This window comes from Apostichopus japonicus, chromosome 10 (genome assembly GCF_037975245.1).
Source record: "Apostichopus japonicus isolate 1M-3 chromosome 10, ASM3797524v1, whole genome shotgun sequence".
Lineage (NCBI taxonomy): Eukaryota > Metazoa > Echinodermata > Holothuroidea > Aspidochirotida > Stichopodidae > Apostichopus > Apostichopus japonicus.
In genome coordinates, this window is record NC_092570.1 from 1,617,501 (window position 1) to 1,638,357 (window position 20,857).

The 20,857-nt window shown below is 35.7% G+C and overlaps 2 protein-coding genes across 4 annotated transcripts; both read left to right on the forward strand.

The window, feature by feature from the left end:
• Nucleotides 1-1,500: 1,500 nt before the first annotated feature.
• On the forward strand, nt 1,501-9,347 carry LOC139975273 (uncharacterized). The gene is made up of 3 exons (XM_071983046.1): nt 1,501-2,085; nt 2,753-4,977; nt 5,556-9,347. Exons 2-3 carry the CDS (start codon nt 2,773-2,775, stop codon nt 5,565-5,567), a joined length of 2,217 nt encoding a protein of 738 aa, XP_071839147.1. The 5' UTR covers nt 1,501-2,085; nt 2,753-2,772; the 3' UTR covers nt 5,568-9,347.
• Nucleotides 9,348-11,449: 2,102 nt separating this feature from the next.
• On the forward strand, nt 11,450-20,181 carry LOC139975280 (uncharacterized). Of its 3 annotated transcripts, none has more exons than XM_071983064.1 (4): nt 11,450-11,520; nt 12,114-15,673; nt 16,261-18,473; nt 19,047-20,181. In XM_071983064.1, the coding sequence occupies exons 3-4, from the start codon at nt 16,281-16,283 to the stop codon at nt 19,056-19,058; spliced, it is 2,205 nt and encodes a 734-aa protein (XP_071839165.1). In that variant the 5' UTR covers nt 11,450-11,520; nt 12,114-15,673; nt 16,261-16,280; the 3' UTR covers nt 19,059-20,181. The 3 variants fall into 3 exon arrangements, with proteins under 3 accessions (XP_071839165.1, XP_071839166.1, XP_071839164.1); XM_071983065.1 differs by having other exon boundaries at nt 12,114-15,656; XM_071983063.1 differs by having other exon boundaries at nt 12,114-18,473.
• The last annotated feature ends 676 nt before the right edge of the window (nt 20,182-20,857 follow it).

Sequence of the window (20,857 nt, forward strand, 5' to 3'; positions counted from 1 at the left end):
ATGGGTTTCATTAGATAAATGTACTTGGATCTGCCATAGAATTATTACGGCGCTACAGTGATTCTCTCTAGCGATTAGGCAGTGGATGTACTTATAGACAATAAATAGAGAGTTCATAACGTCCTCACCAATGTAACAATAGCTACGTTTCATGTAACTGAATGTATCTTTTTTTTAATTAAAATTGTGTAATAACTTATATCAATTACACTGTTAAATTATTGCGTTAGTTGCATTAACGTCTGTTTTAATCAATAGACAAATTAACACTCAGATGAGTTGATGATCCAGTACATAGTATAGAGCCCGCTAGTATTCAAACTGGGCGTCGCGATAAAAATATGTTGGAGTGTCGCCAAAACAACTGGGAGGATAAAATGACGAAATATTGGCAAATAAAGAATACATATCTTAAAGATGAAAGATAATAACAACTTTTTGCAATTATACACGCTTAATCGAATGAAGAAATTCGCTTCCTCCTCGTGAACCCCCCCCCCTCACGGGTCAAAACATCTGCCACTAGATGGTTGCCAAGATAAAGAAGGTGAAAATAGGGTCACCATGGAAAAGCTTGAATAATGGGGATGCAGAGTATTAGGCTGTTTCGACCCCCACCTCATTTTTCGAAAAAAATAGTATCTCTGGTTTGAAGGCAAAATAAGTTCATGTGCAACATTATTATATAACAAAATTAAATAACTGGTATGGAGGACTAAAAAAACTTCATGAAATTGTACTAATGACTTTAATACAGGACCTCCGCCTGCTGAAGCCATCGTAAGAATCCAGTGCTCTGTAACGCTAGATCAATGCTTAGATATGTAATAAACACAAAAGATGTGTACATCGTTCTTTTCTTAATAAACGAGTTAAAATCAAAGTCGTATTCAATTTGATAAGTGAAGTTCCCTTCGGGTGAGGATACGTTAACAGACGGAAGTATGTCATATGAGACCGTTGAAGTCTTCGACATTCCGACATAATCCAATAGTTTCAGCGAATTTCGGACAATAAAATGTGCTGGCTCCATTAAGTGTAAAATGCGGATAGATTTCTACTTTGTGCTTTAAGAGACCGTTATACTTTACGCACAGATGTCCTAGTTTATAAAGCCGCCCACTCGAAATAAAGACATGTGTCCCGTCATATCAATATAATTCATGTATATGCGTTACTTCACATATGAAAAGAAAAGGTGTGCTTTTTTTAATCCCACGTGCGAGCATATGGTTAACTACAAGCTATACTTCAGACGATGAATATTATATTATTTCACTTTTGGAGAACGAGTTGAGATTTAATTTCCTCCCAATCCTGAATTTCTTTTCTTTTCTAATCATATAGACCCATACATGTATCTGTGTGTTGTACGCTCTGTTAATATGCATTCATTTATGTTTTGTAGTCTTAAAATGACATGATTTCATTTTATCAAAGGACCACGAGGACTATAGGCTATGATACTGCAGAAGGATCTTTCATTGTGTGTTGTAAAGAAATATTCGGGTTTTTTTTCTGGTGTATTGATCTTTATTAATTTAATATATATCTGTCGTACCACTAGCTCCACATTTCTTATTTACGGCGTGGCTTGCCTATAAACGAAAATATGTGTAAATTGTCAGATTCAAAGCACCAGGGGTGCACTCTGTACAATCATAACACTTGGGTAATACGCCCTTATTGACAGTTATACCATGGAGGTAAAACAAAGCCAGTTATACGCATTCACAATACCAGTAGCATCACTGTCGTCGAGTGGTACGGAATTCGGTCTGTGACACAAGGTTCGGGGTTCGATTCCTATCTTCGCCTGGGGATGATAGTAATGGTAGTTTTCGCAATGTTTACTTTGATATAATATACCAACCATATCAGTTCAGCGTGGGTGTTCTCGTGATCTCAAAGTCCAAACTCAAATGTATAACAGTTTCGTGCGTTATATTCATTGTACATATACGTACAACGTACTGCGCATATTCTCATGTATTTCCTTCTTGGTCCGATTCGTAACAACGTAAGAAAGATCAAATCCAGCTAGGTTGATACAAGACTAAGGGAAAAGGTAAACATTAAAATACGGTAAGTCTTGAAATGTAAAACGGTGATAATTTCAAACATGTTTCTTTAGTTCATCTGTATTTTGTTATATCATTAAGTGGGAAGTAATATAACCAACTTACATTGGTGATCAGTATTATCGTTAATTTTGTGTATGTATTGCCATCGGTAGTACTAGGGCTAAAAATTCTTAACAGAACAGATATCGAGATCATTGCCATGATACCGAATTCACTAAACCTTGAAGTTACTGACTTATTGAGTGAACTTCAAATCATCATGTATTGTCATTACAAGTCAACTAGTTATTGTATCAAGGTTGCAAGGCATGGTTCAAGGCATGGTGCGCTGTTGGTGGTATCGTTCCAGCACCATAAACGTCTATGACGTCGTATTTGTCATAAGCTACGCCCGAGTGTTTACATTTCATCTCACATAAAGAATGTCATTACTATAAGTGAACACAACACAGCTCAATTATGACAGTGATCGAGTTGCACCAATATCTCGACTTCTTTGTTTATAAATGTTTTAAATGGGGCAATAATACCCGTCATACAGTAGGTTACAAAGAACAGTTTTTGAATTCAGTTCATTAAAGGTTTTTCTAAATTAATTTTCTTACACTCAATTTGTTACTCCAGATTATGATATTCATAAACACGGATCTTAATAACTTTCTTTACAGCTTTAATTTCCGAGACAAAAATGGCCTGCCCAACGCCTTGGAAAGACATCGCAGATACATTCTTCGAATGTTCAATTTGTTTGGATCTGTTTAAAGAACCGAAACTCTTACCATGTCTGCATAGATTCTGTAAACAATGTCTGGAACCTATACTAGAAGGACAGGCTAATGGGACATTTGAATGTCCTCTTTGTAAAGATGTCTGTAAAATACCAAACGATAGAGTCGATGGATTCAAGACTGACTTCCATATGAAAAGTATGCTGCAGTTTATTCAGCTACAGAAAACATTTGAAAACAAAGAAGAGAGAGAATGTATTGGCTGTGAAGAGAAGTTAAAGGTTACAGCGTACTGTTTTATGTGTAAAGAATTTCTTTGTGTTCAGTGTTATCAATTTCATTTGACCAAGAAGATATTTGTCAAACATCGGAAACACGTATTAGCTCTGAATGATCTCGAGGGGAAAAGTCTGACACAAGAAAAACTTGCATCATTGATGGAAGCTCCTAGGTGCCATATTCACCCGGAACACATGGCTCAGTTGTGTTGTTGTACATGCGGAAACCTCCCAGTTTGTGTGACATGTATTTTTGATGAACACAAAGGTCATGAACTTCGTGACGTCAGGAAAGTAGCAAACGACGAAAGGGAACACTTGAAGGAGATATTGGAAGAACTTGTAAAACGTAAAGATACTGTATTCAACATTGCTGATAAAATCAACAGAGTGAATAATGACGTTCTGTCCATTGTCGCTGAAACTAAAGCAAAATGGAAAACACAGTACGAAGATCAGACCAGGAAGTTACGGAATAAGAAAGAGAAAGAAAAGAGAGAACTCGACAGATTCAAAACAGTTCTTGAAAAAAGGACTCGAAAAGAGTTGAAAGAATTAGAAACAGAAATGGAAGAGAAAATTAGAAAAATAAGAGACGAGTACGACAGATTGATTAAAATCAAAATAAGAGAATCAAAGGAGAAAGAGGACACCAAAAGAAATGAAATAGAAAACAGAGAATTCAAGATTGACGAAACAATGAACCGACTTGATGCGGTAATGAATGAGAAAAATAAAACAATAGACGAACAACAGCAACGCAAGTTTAGAAAAACACAAAACTTATCAGATCTCTGTAATCAATGGGTCAATAAATTTGAAAATGTGTCTATTATATCTACGAGTGTCCTTGAATCACATAATCACTGGACAGAAGCACAGTGTATTCCTGATATAAGAGCAGCTAGTGAACCACTTGTTGAGGATGGAATGAAAGATTTTCCTGAAATAGAATCTTTATCTGATATAACAATTGATGATTTACCAATATTGTGTATTGATAGCGTACATATATCGGTTAATGCAGAATCTGTTGTTGATGTTGATGTGATCAAATCTCGTTGGTTTTGGTTAACTGGTATAACAAGTACTGGCTCTGGTAACATCGTCATCTCTGGGAGATTATCACATGCCCATTCATTTATCACAGTCATAAACAGACAAGGACGTCAGATTCGTCATAACAAGATAGATAAAGGCAAAGGGAGCTCTTTTCAACCCTTTCGTCACTGTGCTGCTTTATCACGTGATAATATAGCTTCGGTTTGTGAATCCAATCAGGTTGTTGTTTATAATATTCATGATGGGTCCTTTACTCAAAATAACATCACGTCCCTCTTTGATGACATCAATGCGGGGGATGCGAAGTATGCGACTTGTATAACTACTGATACTAAACGTGGCCACATCATTGTAGGTACATCACGAAAGATTGGATTGCTATTTATATTTGATGAAGAATTTAATTTCATTCGAGCTCTGAAGCTACCAGAGGTTATAAAATGGTCAAGAGATATCCTTTATCATGAAGGCGTTCTGCTGATATGCGATGAAGAGAGTAGATGTGCATACGCTGTAACCATGGATACATCTAAAACAGAAGCAGAGTTACTATACAAGCTTCCGAAACCAGATATTGACGGACTAACTTGGTATCCTTCGAGTATATGTAAAGACAGGGCAGGTTTTGTATACATCTTGTGGTCAGATAGACAGTTAGGTAGTGGAAAAGATATGATCACACAGTACAGTCAAGATGGTCAGCAGTTGTTGACAACCAAACAGACAGAAGATGGAGCAGAATGTATGACCACAATGATGACAGAGGAGGGAGAGAAGCTACTTGTAGCTACAAAATGGTCAGGAAAGATGTTTTGTTATGGTCTGGTGAGTATATCTCAGTGTTTCTTATTTTAATATTACTAGATATTACAGGATACTCTGATGTACGACGTTGAAAGGGTACAATAAATTGGGACAATATCGCCAAGGATATTATCTTAATGTATTGGCTTTATGTATGACCAAATAGTGTGCTATTTTAATAACTTTAAAGATAGTTTTCGATTAACTTTAGCTCAAGTAATAGTAGAAGTTATTTCCCAAAGCCAATATACATGAAACTAAAGTGAACAACTTGTTCACCATTACCTAAACGGATTCTTAAAACAAAGATTAAAGAATTCTAACGAGATCATGGTATTGTTGTTGCCAAGACTTCGCAATGCCAACTTAAGTTGATTTAAGAGAAATAAAACAACAACAAAAACAGAAAAGTGAACAGAATAGGCAAAAAGGGAAGAAGAAAAGGCAAGAAAAGAACAGAAAAGAAGGGATTTGTTTGCTGAAAGACGTAACACAAACAATCTACATCTAACATGACTTGTTTTAGCATTCTAAATGTACTTCAAACGTATAGAGAACTGAATCAACGTTTGTAACATTATAAATGTTCTTTCCAACAGATGCCAGAATAAAGTCAACCGCGAAAACATACATGAAAGAAACGAATATCCAGAGCATACACCACACTGAATCGAATATCAGGGCAGCTGATGAGGAGAGAATAATAAATATTTGCAGAAACGGCTAGAAACTTTGAGATGAGACGGATCCTCAATCTTTATCTGATTAAATGAAGATACAGTTCCTGATTATTATTAACAGCACCGACGAACAATAGTAAAAAGAGATAAGTCTGCTTATGTCAGATGGTGGTCATATTGTGATTTTCTGATGTCATAATTACACTATCACCAATGTGTGATGTCAAGATGCCACTAAAGAGTGACGTCTTTCATGTTATTTTATTTTTATTTATTAAATTAATGTATATGTAAATATAAGGACTGTAGTACTCGCGTCGGAGATCAAATTCCGTGAAACTTAAAAATTCTATCCAAGGTGGTAAAATGAATTTATTGAAAGTATCACAACTATTTGTTTTATTGCAAGACCGTGTTAATTTTGTGTGCGTGCGTGTGACGCCTTGCTTGCAAACACGATATCTCAAGAAGTGAAGCTTGGACAATCTAAAATTTCGTGTGTAGAAGAACCTCATGTAGGAGTAAGAGCCAATTATTTTGGTGAAGATCATATGTCATTTGAGGTCACCAGTGGTCAAATTGTGAAACCTTGTAAACACGATGTCCCAAGAAAAGAAACATTGACCAATATCATATTTCGTGTGTAGAAGTAACACATTCAGTAGAATAAGCCTATTGGTTGTTGTGTACGTCAATGTTATTTGGGGTCACTAGGGGTCAAATAGTGAAACCATGACAACATGATATCTCTAGAAGAAAAGCTGGTACCAATCTCATATATAGTGTGAATGAGTAACACATTGATTAGAAGCAGCCTATTGTTTAGAGTGACGGTCAAAGTTCGTTTGGGTTCACTAGGGGTACAATTGTGAAAACCCCCATTAATTAACACGATATCTCAAGAAGTAGAGCTTGGACCAATCACATATTTTGTGTGAAGTACAACATTGAGTAGAAAAAGCCAATTGGTTTTTGTGGCGGTCAGCGGTAATATGGAGTCACCAGAGGTCAAATTGTTGAAACCGTGTTTCATAATCTACCGTATCTCCAACCGACCAGCCTATTAGATAACATGTGCGTTACGCCTCATAATAAAAGAGGTTGTTTGCAATTGAAAATTAGCTAATGGGCATCCGTAGATAGTACCAGAGAAAGTCGAAACAATCGCCATTTACTTAAACGTGTCGCTAACTGCATACGTCATTGCATAACAAAGGTGTCATGTTTGTACATACAACGTTCATTGGAATGAACTATACCGTTGTGAATCACATACCTGTATTAAATATTTGTTTCCGTTGTTGAAGTTTTCCCGTCGTGTTTCGCAATTGTTGAGATTCAGTGCCAAATAAAAACTGAGTTGGAATGTAGTTACGTTGAGGAAACGACCAGGCGCCGTTTAGGAACTTAACTGTCGCCTAGTGTAAAATGGTTCGCTAGCTGCACGTGCATTATGTACGGGAAGTTTTCATGTGCGGAGATTGATCACAAACTTCACAGGACATTTATAAACATAAAGCGAAATCATCATTTAAATTCTAAAATAACAATTCATTACAGGGAACAGTTTAAGCTTACGCAGTACGTAACGTGTTTCAAAGGCATTGATAAATACGCTGGGTTCATATGTTAAATCATCAACCAATTAAAATATGTTATTAAACATCACCACGGCTAGGTTATGCACAGGCAACCCCTACACAGAAGATTATAGTACTAGTCGCCCCGGTATAGACTATAAACATTGGTCATCCTCGTCTGAGTAGGGTAAAATTGGGTTCGTTAACACAAACACGTGAAGAAAAAGTGCTTCAGGTCAGAATACCAATTCACTTGAGGTAGCCAAACATCTCCTACATTATTTCTTCAGGCATTTCCCACATGCCATCAGTCATAATTCGCCAAATATACAATTAAAGGAGTTTTGAGACAAGTTCGCTGTAACCACTGCTATGATTTTTTTAAAAGATTTTCAGTTGCGAGTGAAAGATAGATGCTCTTTCAACCTTAGATTTTCATTGCGTAAAAGATCGCTTTGATTTAGGCAGTGTAATGGAGTAATATCAATATTTTCGAACACCAATAAGCAGTTTAAGCCAAGATGAATAATTAGGAAAATCACAGAAGTCGCGCCAATCGAAGATGTGGTTCATAGTAGGAGTGAGGTACTGTATAGGCTTAGGACTCGCGCACACCTATAGCTACTGTATATGGTATATGTTTAGTACTAGAGGATTCCTAATGTAGCAGAAGCCAAGCTATCGTCGTAGGTACCTCTGAAAATGATTTATTTTTAATTGTTTGAGACACTATACAGTAGCCCAAGCTGCATATGTATGATTCTGCGACATGTTTAACTTTGTTCAACATTTACTTTTGGTGGAAAAATGTTTAACGTTCACACTGCATAGACACATAATTTTCCAATGTGCGAGTACGTAACACCATATATCTGCCTAAGTGCCTACTCTGTAGTTCATAGAAAGTATAAATGTTGTAGATCTGTACTATGGAGACTTGAACAACAGTCATAGTGGCGAGTGAATTTTTCATTTTGGCGAGAAGAGTTTTAGTCACGTTCGCCAAATAACTAGTACTTTAAAAAACATTTTAGTATCGAGGCCTGACAAACCTTTAAAACATGATTTCTCACAATTTAAATTATGGATAATTTTCATACATGGTATACGGATTTGGCATATTGAGTACAATAATCTTGTTGCCTATGTGGTCAAATCTCAATTGCGGTCACCAGACGTCAAACTTTGAAAACCATATTACATGATATCTAACGATGTGAATCTTGGATACTTCTTATACATGGTGTGTGGATGCATCACATTGAGTGCAAGACCACTATTGGTTTTGGTGGAGGTGTGTATTGCCACGTACAGTAGACTGATCTGTGTTTGCTTTGCCATAGTGGAAATTGTTCATCAAAGAAGACTATTTATATTGTGATAGCTATTTCTGGTTGACAAGTAGAAGTCTAGTGCAATGAAGTCATCGTAACCTCAATGCATTTTGCATTCCGGTTATTAGTATTTTTATTTTTATAATATTAATAACAATAATAATAATAATGATAATAATATTAATAATAATAATTATGATTATGATTATGATGATGATGATGATTATTATTATTATTATTGTTATTATTATTATTATTATTGTTATTATTATTAACCTCTGCTTATCAAATACCTTACCTTTACATTTATGTAGTAGCATAGACAATCTCTGATGTTTTTCGCTGATGTTTTATTTCTCACTGTGCTTTGTTTTACTTGTGTGTGGGTGTTTATTTGCGTACATGTGTGTTTGTATGCATGTGTGTCTCTGTATTTGTACGTTTTGTAGGTGTGTGTGTGGGTATTTGTATTTGTATGTGTATGTATATGTACTTGTTTTGCGCGTGTGTAAGCGTGAGTTTTATATTCACTGAAGGTTGTTTTTCTGGATGTGTATACATATATTTCGGTATAAGGGAGAAGAAGAAATACTCAATTCAGAATCAATTTTCGCATCATGTAAATAATTCCTTTGTATAATTCAGATGACATACCTATGTTGTTATCAGAAATCTAATTATAATCGATGTACTATATACATGTTAACTAATCGTGATTAAATGAGATGGAAAAAAATATTTATATTTATTTTTTAATATTATTTTTAATCATGATTATTATTTTTATTGATATGATTATTATTTTTATTGATATGATTATTATTATATATTTTGTATTATTATTATTAGTAGTAGTAGTATTATTATTATTATTATTATTAGTATTGAATTGTGTGTATAGTTTGGGTGCGTGTACGCACGGAATGTAGAAATATGGCTCTGCACTAATGCACCATTAAATAAGTTACGGGAAGGTGTAAGGTAATTGCTCAATACATTGACACCCAAATCAGCAACTGGGGATTTCCATTATTATATTATTCAGCTACAGAAAACATTTGAAAACAAAGAAGAGAGAGAATGTATTGGCTGTGAAGAGAAGTTAAAGGTTACAGCGTACTGTTTTATATGTAAAGAATTTCTTTGTGTTCAGTGTTATCAATTTCATTTGACCAAGAAGATATTTGTCAAACATCAGAAACACGTATTAGCTCTGAATGATCTTGAGGGGAAAAGTCTGACACAAGAAAAACTTGCATCATTGATGGAAGCTCCTAGGTGCCATATTCACCCGGAACACAAGGCTAAGTTGTGTTGTTGTACATGCGGAAACCTCCCAGTTTGTTTGACATGTACGTATGATGAACACAAAGGTCATGAACTTCGTGACGTCAGGAAAGTGGCGAACGACGAAAGGGAACACTTGAAGGAGATATTGAAAGAACTTGTAAAACGTAAAGATTCTGTATGCAACTTTGCTGATAAACTCAACAGAGTGAATAACGACGTTCTGTCCATTGTCGCTGAAACTAAAGTAAAATGGAAATCACAGTACGAAGATCAGACCAGGAAGTTACAGAATGAAAAAGAGAAAGAAAAGAGAGAATTCAACAGATTCAAAACAGTTCTTGAAGAAAGTACTCGACACATAATGAAAGAATTAGAAACAGAAATGGAAGAGAAAATTAGAAAAATAAGAGACGAGTACGACAGAATGATTAAACTTAAAATTAGGCAATCAAAAGAGAAAGAGGACACCAAAAGAAATGAAATCGAAAACAGAGAATTTAAGATTGACGAAACAATTAACCGACTTGATGCAGTCATGAATGAGAGAAATAAAACAATAGAAGAACAACAGCAACGCAAGCTTAGAGAAACACAAAACTTATCAGATCTCTGTAATCAATGGGTCAATAAATTTGAAAATGTGTCTACTATATCTTCGAGTGTCCTTGAATCGTATAACCACTGGACAGACGCGCAGTGTATTCCTGATATAAGAGCAGCGAGTGAACCTCTTGTTGAGAATATAATGAAAGATTTTCCTGAAATAGAATCTTTATCTGATATAACAATGGATGATTTACCAATATTGTGTATTGATAAAGTACATATATCGGATCATGTAGAATCTGTTGATGTTGATGTGATCAAAGCTAAATGGTTTTGGTTAATTGGTATAACAAGTACTGGCTCTGGTAACATCGTCATCTCTGGAAGATTATCATTGGACCATTCATTTATCACAGTCATAAACAGACAAGGACGTCAGATTCGTCATAACAAGATAGATAAAGGCAAAGGGGGCTCTCTTTATCCCAATCGTCACTGTGCTGCTTTATCACATGATAGGATAGCTTCAGTTTGTGAATCCAATCAGGTTGTTGTTTATAATATTCAAGATGGGTCCTTTACTCAAAATAACATCACGTCCCTCTTTGATGACATCAAAACGGTGGATGAGAAGTATGCGGCTCGTATAACTACTGATACTAAACGTGGACACATCATTGTAGGTACATCACGAAAGATTGGATTGCTATTCATGTTTGATGAAGAATTGAATTTCATTCGAGCTCTGAAGCTGCCAGAGGTTATAAAATTGTCAGGAGATATCCTTTATCATGAAGGCGTTCTGCTGATATGCGATGAAGAGAGTAGATGTGCATACGCTGTAACCATGGATACATCTAAAACAGAAGCAGAGTTATATACGAGCTTCCGAAACCAGATATTGACGGACTGAATTGGTATCCTTTGAGTATATGTGCAGACAGGGCAGGTTTTGTATACATCTTGTGGTCATCGAGGACAACATATCCTGTAAAATGTATCATCACACAGTACAGTCAAGATGGTCAGCAGTTGTTGACAACCAAACGGACAGAAGATAGAGCATTGATGACAGAGGAGGGAGAGCAGCTACTTGTAGCTATAGTGTCAGGAAAGATACTTTTTTATGGTCTGGTGAGTTTATCACAGTGTTTCCTATTGTAATATTACTAGATATCACATGCAGGATACTCTGATGTAACGACAATGAAAGGATACATTAAACTGGGACAATATCGCCAAGGATATTATCTTAATGTATTGGCTTTATGTATGACCAAATAGTGTGCTATTTTAATAACTTTAAAGATAGTTTTCGATTAATTTTAGCTCAAGTAATAGTAGAAGTTATTTCCCAAAGCCAATATACATGAAACTAAAGTGAACAACTTGTTCACTATTACCTAAACGGATTCTTAAAACAGATTAAAGAATTCTAACGAGATCATGGTATTGTTGTTGACAAGACTTCGCAATGCCAACTTAAGTTGATTTAAAAAATAAAACAGAAATAAATAAACAACAACAAAAACAGAAAAGTGAACAGAATAGGCAAAAAGGAAAGAAGAAAAAACAAGAAAAGAACAGAAAAGAAGTGATTTGTTTGCTGAAAAACGTAACACAAATAATCTACAACTAACATGACTTGTTTGAGCATTCTAAATGTACTTCAAACGTATCTAGAACTGGATCAACGTTTGTAACTTTATAAATGTTCTTTCCAACAGATGCCAGAATAAAGTCATCCGCGAAAACATACATGAAAGAAACGAATATGCAGAGCATACACCACACTGAATCGAATATCAAGGGCAGCCGATGAGGAGAGAATAATAAATATTTGCAGAAACAACTAGAAACTTTGAGATGAAACGGATCCAATATCTTTATCTGATTAAATGAAGATACAGTTCCTGATGATTATCAACAGCCCCGACGAACAATAGTAAAAAGAGATAAGTCTGCTTATGTCAGATGGTGGTCATATTGTGATTTTCTGATGTCATAATTCCACTATAACCACTTGTGATGTCACAATGCCACTAAAAAGTGACGTCTTTCATGTTATATTTATTTGTTAAATAAATGTATATGTAAATATAAGGACTGTAGTACTCGCGTCGGAGATCAAATTCCGTGAAACTTAAAAATTCTATCCAAGGAGGTAAAATGAATTTATTGAAAGTATCACAACTATTTGTTTTATTGCAAGACCGTGTTAATTTTGTGTGTGTGCGTGTGACGCCTTGCTAGTAAACACGATATCTCAAGAAGTGAAGCTTGGACAATCTAAAATTTCGTGTGTAGAAGAACCTCATGTAGGAGTAAGAGCCAATAATTTTGGTGAAGATCATATGTCATTTGAGGTCACCAGTGGTCAAATTTTGAACCCTTGTAAACACAATGTCCCAAGAAAAGAAACTTTGACCAATATCATATTTTCGTGTGTAGAAAGTAACACATTCAGTAGAATAAGCCTATTGGTTGTTGTGTACGTCAATGTCATTTGGGGTCACTAGGGGTCAAATAGTGAAACCATGTCAACACGATATCTCTAGAAGAAAAGCTGGTACCAATCTCATATATAGTGTGAATGAGTAACACATTTATTAGAAGCAGCCTATTGTTTAGAGTGACGGTCAAAGTTCGTCTGGGTTCACTAGGGGTACAATTGTGAAAACCCCCATTAATTAACACGATATCTCAAGAAGTAGAGCTTGGACCAATCACATATTTTGTGTGAAGTACAACATTGAGTAGAAAAAGCCAATTGGTTTTTGTGGCGGTCAACGGTAATATGGAGTCACCAGAGGTCAAATTGTTGAAACCGTGTTTCATAATCTACCGTATCTCCAACCGACCAGCCTATTAGATAACATGTGCGTTACGCCTCATAATAAAAGAGGTTGTTTGCAATTGAAAATTAGCAGATGGGCATCCGTAGATAGTACCAGAGAAAGTCGAACCAATCGCCATTTACTTAAACGTGTCGCTAACTGCATACGTCATTGCATTACAAAGGTGGGATGTTTGTACATACAACGTTCATTGGAATGAACTATACCGTTGTGAATTACATACCTGTATTAAATATTTGTTTCCGTTGTTGAAGTTTTCCCGTCGTGTTTCGCAATTGTTGAGATTAAGTGCCAAATAAAAACTGAGTTGGAATGTAGTTACGTTGAGGAAACGACCAGGCGCCGTTTAGGAACTTAACTGTCGCCTAGTGTAAAATGGTTCGCTAGCTGCACGTGCATTATGTACGGGAAGTTTTCATGTGCGGAGATTGATCACAAACTTCACAGGACATTTATAAACATAAAGCGAAATCATAATTTAAAATGTAAAATAACAATTCATTACAGGGAACAGTTTAAGCTTACGCAGTACGTAACGTGTTTCAAAGGCATTGATAAATACGCTGGGTTCATATGTTAAATCATCAACCAATTAAAATATGTTATTAAACATCACCACGGCTAGGTTATGCACAGGCAACACCTACACAGAAGATTATAGTACTAGCCGCCCCGGTATAGACTATAAACATTGGTCATCCTCACCTGAGTAGGGTAAAATTGTGTTCGTTAACACAAACACGTGAAGAAAAAAATGCTTCATGTCAGAATACCAATTCACTTGAGGCGGCCAAACATCTCCTACATTATTTCTTCAGGCATTTCCTACATGCCATCAGTCATAATTCGCCAAATATAAAATTAAAGGAGATTTCAGACAAGACAGTTTGCTGTTACCATTGCCATGATTTTTTGTAAAGATTTTCAGTTGCGATTGAAAGATAGATTCTCTTTCAACCTTAGATTTTCATTGTGAAAAAGATCGCTTTGATTTAGGCAGTGTAATGGAGTAATATCAATGTTTTCGAACACCAATAAGCAGTTTAAGCCAAGATAAATAATTGGGAAAATCACCGAAGTCGCGCGAATCGAAGAAGCGGTTTATAGTAGGAGTGGGGTACTGTATAGGCTTAGGACTCGTGCACACCTTTATAGCTACTGTATATGGTATATGTTTAGTACTAGAGGATTCCTAATGTTGCAGAAGCCAAGCTATCGTCGTAGGTATTTTTGAAAATGATTTATTTTTAATTGTTTGAGACACTTTACAGTAGGCCAAGCTGTATATTTATGATTCTGCGACATGTTTAACTTTGTTCAGCACTTACTTTTGGTGGAAAAAATATTTAAAGTTCACACTGCATAGAAACATAATATTCCAATGTGCGAGTACGTAACACCATATATCTGCCTACGTGCCTAATCTGTAGTTCATAGAAAGTATCAATGTTGTAGATCTGTACTATGGAGACTTGAACAACAGTCATAGTGGCGAGTGGAATTTGCGTTTTGGCGAGGAGAGTTTTAGTCACTTTCGCCAAATAACTAGTACTTTAAAAAGCATTTCAGTATCGAGGCCTGACAAAACTTTAAAACATGATTTCTCATAATATAAATCATGGATATTTTTCATACATGGTATATGGATTTGCCATATTATTTTTTATTTATATTATTATTTTTTTTTTTATTATTATTATTATTATCATCGTTATTATCAGTAGTAGCTTTGAATTGTGTGTAAAGTTTGGGCACGTGTACGCACGGAATGTAGAAATAGGGCTCTGCACTAATGCACCGTTAAACAAGTTACGGGAGGGTGTAAGGTAATTGCTCAATACATTGACACCCAAATCAGCAACTGGGGATTTCCATTATTATCGCGTGGTTTTGGAATTGCATCGGTCCTTTGTGTCTCGTCTATTGTATTTTCAACAACTGGATAAAGTAGGATTCAAGTAGTTATGATATTTCAACTTGTGTTGTAAATATTCTGTTCTGCGATTGGTCTCTGTGTTCAATGTATGAAGGAAGGTGCACGGCCATTTTAACCCGGAAGTATTGAATGGTGCATGATTGGTTATAAAACTGAAGTACAGTGGATTATTACGAGATTACCGGAGCTTTCCTGCTCGTAGCAAATGCATGGCATTAAGGACTTGTTAAGGACTTTAGAAATGGAAGTTTTCGCAATGTTTACTTTTGATATAATATACCAACCATATCAGTTCTGCGTGGATGTTCTCGTGATATCAAATGTCAAACTCAATTGTATAAGTTCTGTGCGTTATATCTATTGTACATATACGTACAACGTACTGCGCATATTCTCATGTATTTCCTTCTTGGTCCGATTCGTAACAGATTCGTAACCATTCGTGCTGCTAGGCTGATACACGACTAAGGGAAAAGGTAAACATTAAAATAAGGTAAGTCTTGAAATGTAAAACGGTGATAATTTCAAACATGTTTCTTTAGTTCATTTGTATTTTGTTATATCATTAAGTGGGAAATAATATAACCAACTTAGTACATTGGTGATTAGTATTATCGTTAAGCTTGTATATCAATTGCCATCGGTAGTACTAGGGCTAAAAAGTCCTAACAGAACAGATATCGAGATCATTGACATGATACCGAATTCACTAAACCCCAGAGTTACTGACTGTTTGTGTAAACTTCAAATCATCATGTATTGTCATTACAGGTCAACTAGTTCTTTTATCAAGGTAAAGTGCACTTAGGGCATGGTGCGCTGCTGGTGGTATCGTTCCAGCACTATAAACGTCTATAAGGTCGTATTTGTCATCAGCTACGCCCGAACGTTTCCTTTATGCCAGTGATCGAGTTGCACCAATATCTCGATTTCTGTGTTTATATGGGGCAATAATACCCGTCATACAGTAGGTTACAATGAACAGTTTTTGAATTCAGTTCATTAAAGGTTTTTCTAAATTAATTTTCTTACACTTAATTTGTTACTCCAGATTATGATATTCATAAACTTGCTTTACAGCTTAAATTTCCGAAACAAAAATGGCATGCCCTTCTCCTTGGAAAGACATCGCAGATACATTCTTCGAATGTTCAATTTGTTTGGATCTGTTTAAAGAACCGAAACTCTTACCATGTCTGCATAGATTCTGTAAACAATGTCTGGAACCCATACTAGAAGAACAGGCTGATGGGACATTTGAATGTCCTCTTTGTAAAGATGTCTGTAAAATACCAAACGATAGAATCGATGGATTCAAGACTGACTTCCATATGAAAAGTATGCTGCAGTTTATTCAGCTACAGAAAACATTTGAAAACAAAGAAGAGAGAGAATGTATTGGCTGTGAAGAGAAGTTAAAGGTTACAGCGTACTGTTTTATGTGTAAAGAATTTCTTTGTGTTCAGTGTTATCAATTTCATTTGACCAAGAAGATATTTGTCAAACATCAGAAACACGTATTAGCTCTGAATGATCTTGAGGGGAAAAGTCTCACAAAAGAAAAACTTGCATCATTGATGGAAGCTCCTAGGTGCCATATTCACCCCGAACACAAGGCTAAGTTGTGTTGTTGTACTTGTGGAAACCTCCCAGTCTGTTTGACATGTACGTATGATGAACACAAAGGTCATGAACTTCGTGACGTCAGAAAAGTGGCGAACGACGAAAGAGAACACTTGAAGGAGATATTGGAAGAACTTGTAAAACGTAAAGATACTGTATTCAATTTTGCTGATAAAATCAAAAGAGTGAATAATGACGTTCTGTCCATTGTCGCTGAAACTAAAGCAAAATGGAAATCACAGTACGAAGATCAGACCAGGAAGTTACAGAATAAGAAAGAGGAAGAAAAGAGAGAATTCAACAGATTCAAAACAGGTCTTGAAGAAAGTACTCAACAGATCATGAAAGAATTAGAAACAGAAATGGAAGAGAAAATTAGAAAAATAAGAGACGAGTACGACAGATTGAAGAAAATCAAAGTTAGGGAATCAAAAGAGGAAGAGGACAACAAAAGAAATGAAATAGAAAATAGAGATATAAAGATTGACGAAACAATTAACCGACTTGATGCAGTAATGAATGAGAGAAATAAAACAATAGACGAAAAACAGCAACGCAAGCTTAGAGAAACACAAAACTTATCAAATCTCTGTAATCAATGGGTCAATAAATTTGAAAATGTGTCTACTTTATCTTCGAGTGTCCTTGAATCATATAACCACTGGACAGACGCACAGTGTATTCCTGATATAAGAGCAGCGAGTGAACTTTTGGTTGAGGATATAATGAAAGATTTTCCTGAAAAAGAATCTTTCTCTGATATAACAATTGATGATTTACCAATATTGTGTATTGATAGAGTACATATATCGGATAATGTAGAATCTGTTGTTCATGTTGATGTGATCAAAGCTAAATGGTTTTGGTTAACTGGTATAACAAGTACTGGCTCTGGTAACATCGTCATCTCTGGAAGATTATCATCTGACCATTCATTTATCACAGTCATAAACAAACAAGGACGTCAGATTCGTCATAACAAGATAGATAAAGTTAAAGGGCGCTCTCTTCAACACTTTCGTCACTGTGCTGCTTTATCACGTGATAAGATAGCTTCGGTTTGTGAATCCAACCAGGTTGTTGTTTATAATACTCAAGATGGGTCCTTCACTCAAAATAACATCACGTCCCTCTTTGATGACATCAAAACAGTGGATAGAAAGTATGCGACTTGTATAACTACTGATACTTTACGTGGCCACATCATTGTAGGTACAAATAGAAATACTGGATTGGTATTTATATTTGATGAAGAATTGAATTTCATTCGAGGTCTGAAGCTACCAGAGGTTATAAAATGGTCAAGAGATATCCTTTATCATAAAGGCGTTCTGCTGATATGCGATTCAGAGAGTAGATGTGCATGCGCTGTAACCATGGATACATCTAAAACAGAAGCAGAGTTACTATACGAGCTTCCGGAACCAGATATTGACGGACTGACTTGGTGTCCTTACAGTATATGTGCAGACAGGGCAGGATATGTCTACATCTTGTGGCATAGTGCTGGAACAAAGTGTATCATCACACAGTACAGTCAAGATGGTCAGCAGTTGTTGACAACCAAACGGACAGAATGTACAGCACGGTGTATGACAACATTGATGACAGAGGAGGGAGAGAAGCTACTTGTAGCATCATGGTCAGGAAAGATGCTTTGTTATGGTCTGGTGAGTTTATCTCAGTGTTTCTTATTTTAATATTACTAGATATTACAGGATAATCTGGTGTAACGAAATTGAAAGGGTACATTATACTGGGACAATATCGCCAATATCTTAATGTATTGACTTTATGTATGACCAAATAGTGTGCTATATTAATAACTTTAAAGATAGTTTTCGATTGACTTTAGCTCAAGTAATAGTAGAAGTTAATTCCTAAACCCAATATACATGAAACTAAAGTGCACATCTTGTTCACTATTTCCTATACGGAATCGCAAAAGAATTCTAACGAGATCATGGTATTGTTGTTGACAAGACATCGCAATGCCAACTTAAGTTGATTTAAAAGAAATAAAACAACAACAAAAACAGAAATGTGAACAGAATATAGGCAAAAGGGAAAGAAGAAAAGCCAAGAAAAGAACAGAAAAGAACTTAAAGAAGGGATTTGTTTGCTGAAAAACGTAACAAAAACAATCTACATCCAACATAACCTTTTTTAGCATTCTCAATGTACTTCAAACGTTTAGAGAACTGGATCAACGTTTGTAACTTTATAAATGTTCTTTCCAACAGATGCCAGAATAAAGTCAACCGCGAAAACATACATGGAAGAAACGAACATCCAGAGCATACATTACACTGAATCGAATATCAAGGGCAGCCGATGAGGAGAGAATAAGCAATATTTGCAGAAACAACTAGAAACTTTAAGATGAAACGGATCCAGTATCTTATGAAATGAAGATACAGTTCCTGATGATTATCAACAGCCCCGACGAACAATAGTAATAAGAAATAAGACTGTTTATATAAGATGGTGGTTATATTGTGATTCTCTGATGTCATAATCCCACTATAACCAATGTGTGATGTCACAATGCTACTAAAGAGTGATGTCTTTCATGTTATTGTAATTATATTTATTGAATAAATGTATATGTAAATATTAGGACTGTAGTACTCGCGTCGGAGATCAAATTCCATAAAACTAAAAAATTCTATCCAAGATGTAAAAATGAATTAATTGAAAGTATCACAACTATTTGTTTTATTGCAAGACCGTGTTTATTTTGTGTGTGCGTGTGACGCCTTGCTTATAAACACGATATCTCAAGAATTGAAGCTTGGACAATCTCAAATTTCGTGTGTAGGAGAACCTCCATTTAGGAGTAAGAGCCAATTATTTTTGGTGGAGATCATATGTCATTTGAGGTCACCGGTGGTCAAATTGTGAATCCTTGTAAACACGATATCCCAAGAAAAGAAGCTTTGATCAATATCATATTTCGTGTGTATAGAGTAACACATGCAGTAGAATAAGCCTATTGGTTGTTGTGAACGTCAAATGTCATTTGGGGTCAATAAGGGTCAAATAGTGAAACCCTTTAGACACGATATCTCAAGAAGAAAAGCTTGTACCAATCTCATATATAGTGTGAATGAGAACAACATTGATTAAAAGCAGTCTATTGTTTAGAGTGGCGGTCAAAGTTCGTTTGGGTTCACTATAGGGGTACAATTGTGAAAACCCGGGTAAACACGATATCTCAAGACGGAGAGCTGGGACCAATCACATATTTCGTGTGAAGTACAAAATTGAGTAGAAGAAGCCAATTAGTTTTGTGGCGGTCAAAGGAAATTTGGAGTCACCAGAGGTCAAATTTTTGAAACCGTGTTTCATAATCTACCGTATCTCCAACCGACCAGCCTATTAGATAACATATGCGTTACGTCTCATCATAAAAGAGGTTGTTTGTAATTGAAAAATAGCTAATGAGAAAGTCGAACCAATCGCCATTTACTTAACCGTGTCGCTAACTGCATACGTCTTGCATTACAAAGGTGTGAAAGGGAAAAAATGCTTCATGTCAGAATACCAATTCACCTGAGGTGGCCAAACATCTCCTACATTATTTCTTCAGGCATTTGCATTTGCCATCAGTCATAATTCGCCAAATATACAATTAAAGGAGTTTTGAGACAAGTTTGCTGTATACCACTGCCATGATTTTTTGCAAAGATTTTCAGTTGCGAGTGAAAGATAGATGCTCTTTCAACCTTAGATTTTCATTGTGTAAAAGATCGCTTTGATTTAGGCAGTGTAATGGAGTAATATCAATATTTTTGCACACCAATATGCAGCTTAATCCATCATAAATAATTGGGAAAATCTTCGAAGTCGCGCCAATCGAAGATGTGGTTCATAGTAGGAGTGAGGTACTGTATAGGCTTAGGACTTGCGCACACCTATAACTACTGTATATAGCGTATGTTTAGTACTAGACGATCCCTAATGTAACAGAAGCCAAGCTATCGTCGTAGGTATTTTTGAAAATGGTTTATTTTTAATTGTTTGAGACACTACAGTAGCCAAGCTGCGTGTT

Coding starts and splice junctions, on each gene's coding strand:
- LOC139975273 (XM_071983046.1), top strand. CDS start 2,773: ATGGCCTGCCCAACGCCTTGGAAAGACATCGCAGATACATTCTTCGAA.
- LOC139975280 (XM_071983063.1), top strand. CDS start 16,281: ATGGCATGCCCTTCTCCTTGGAAAGACATCGCAGATACATTCTTCGAA.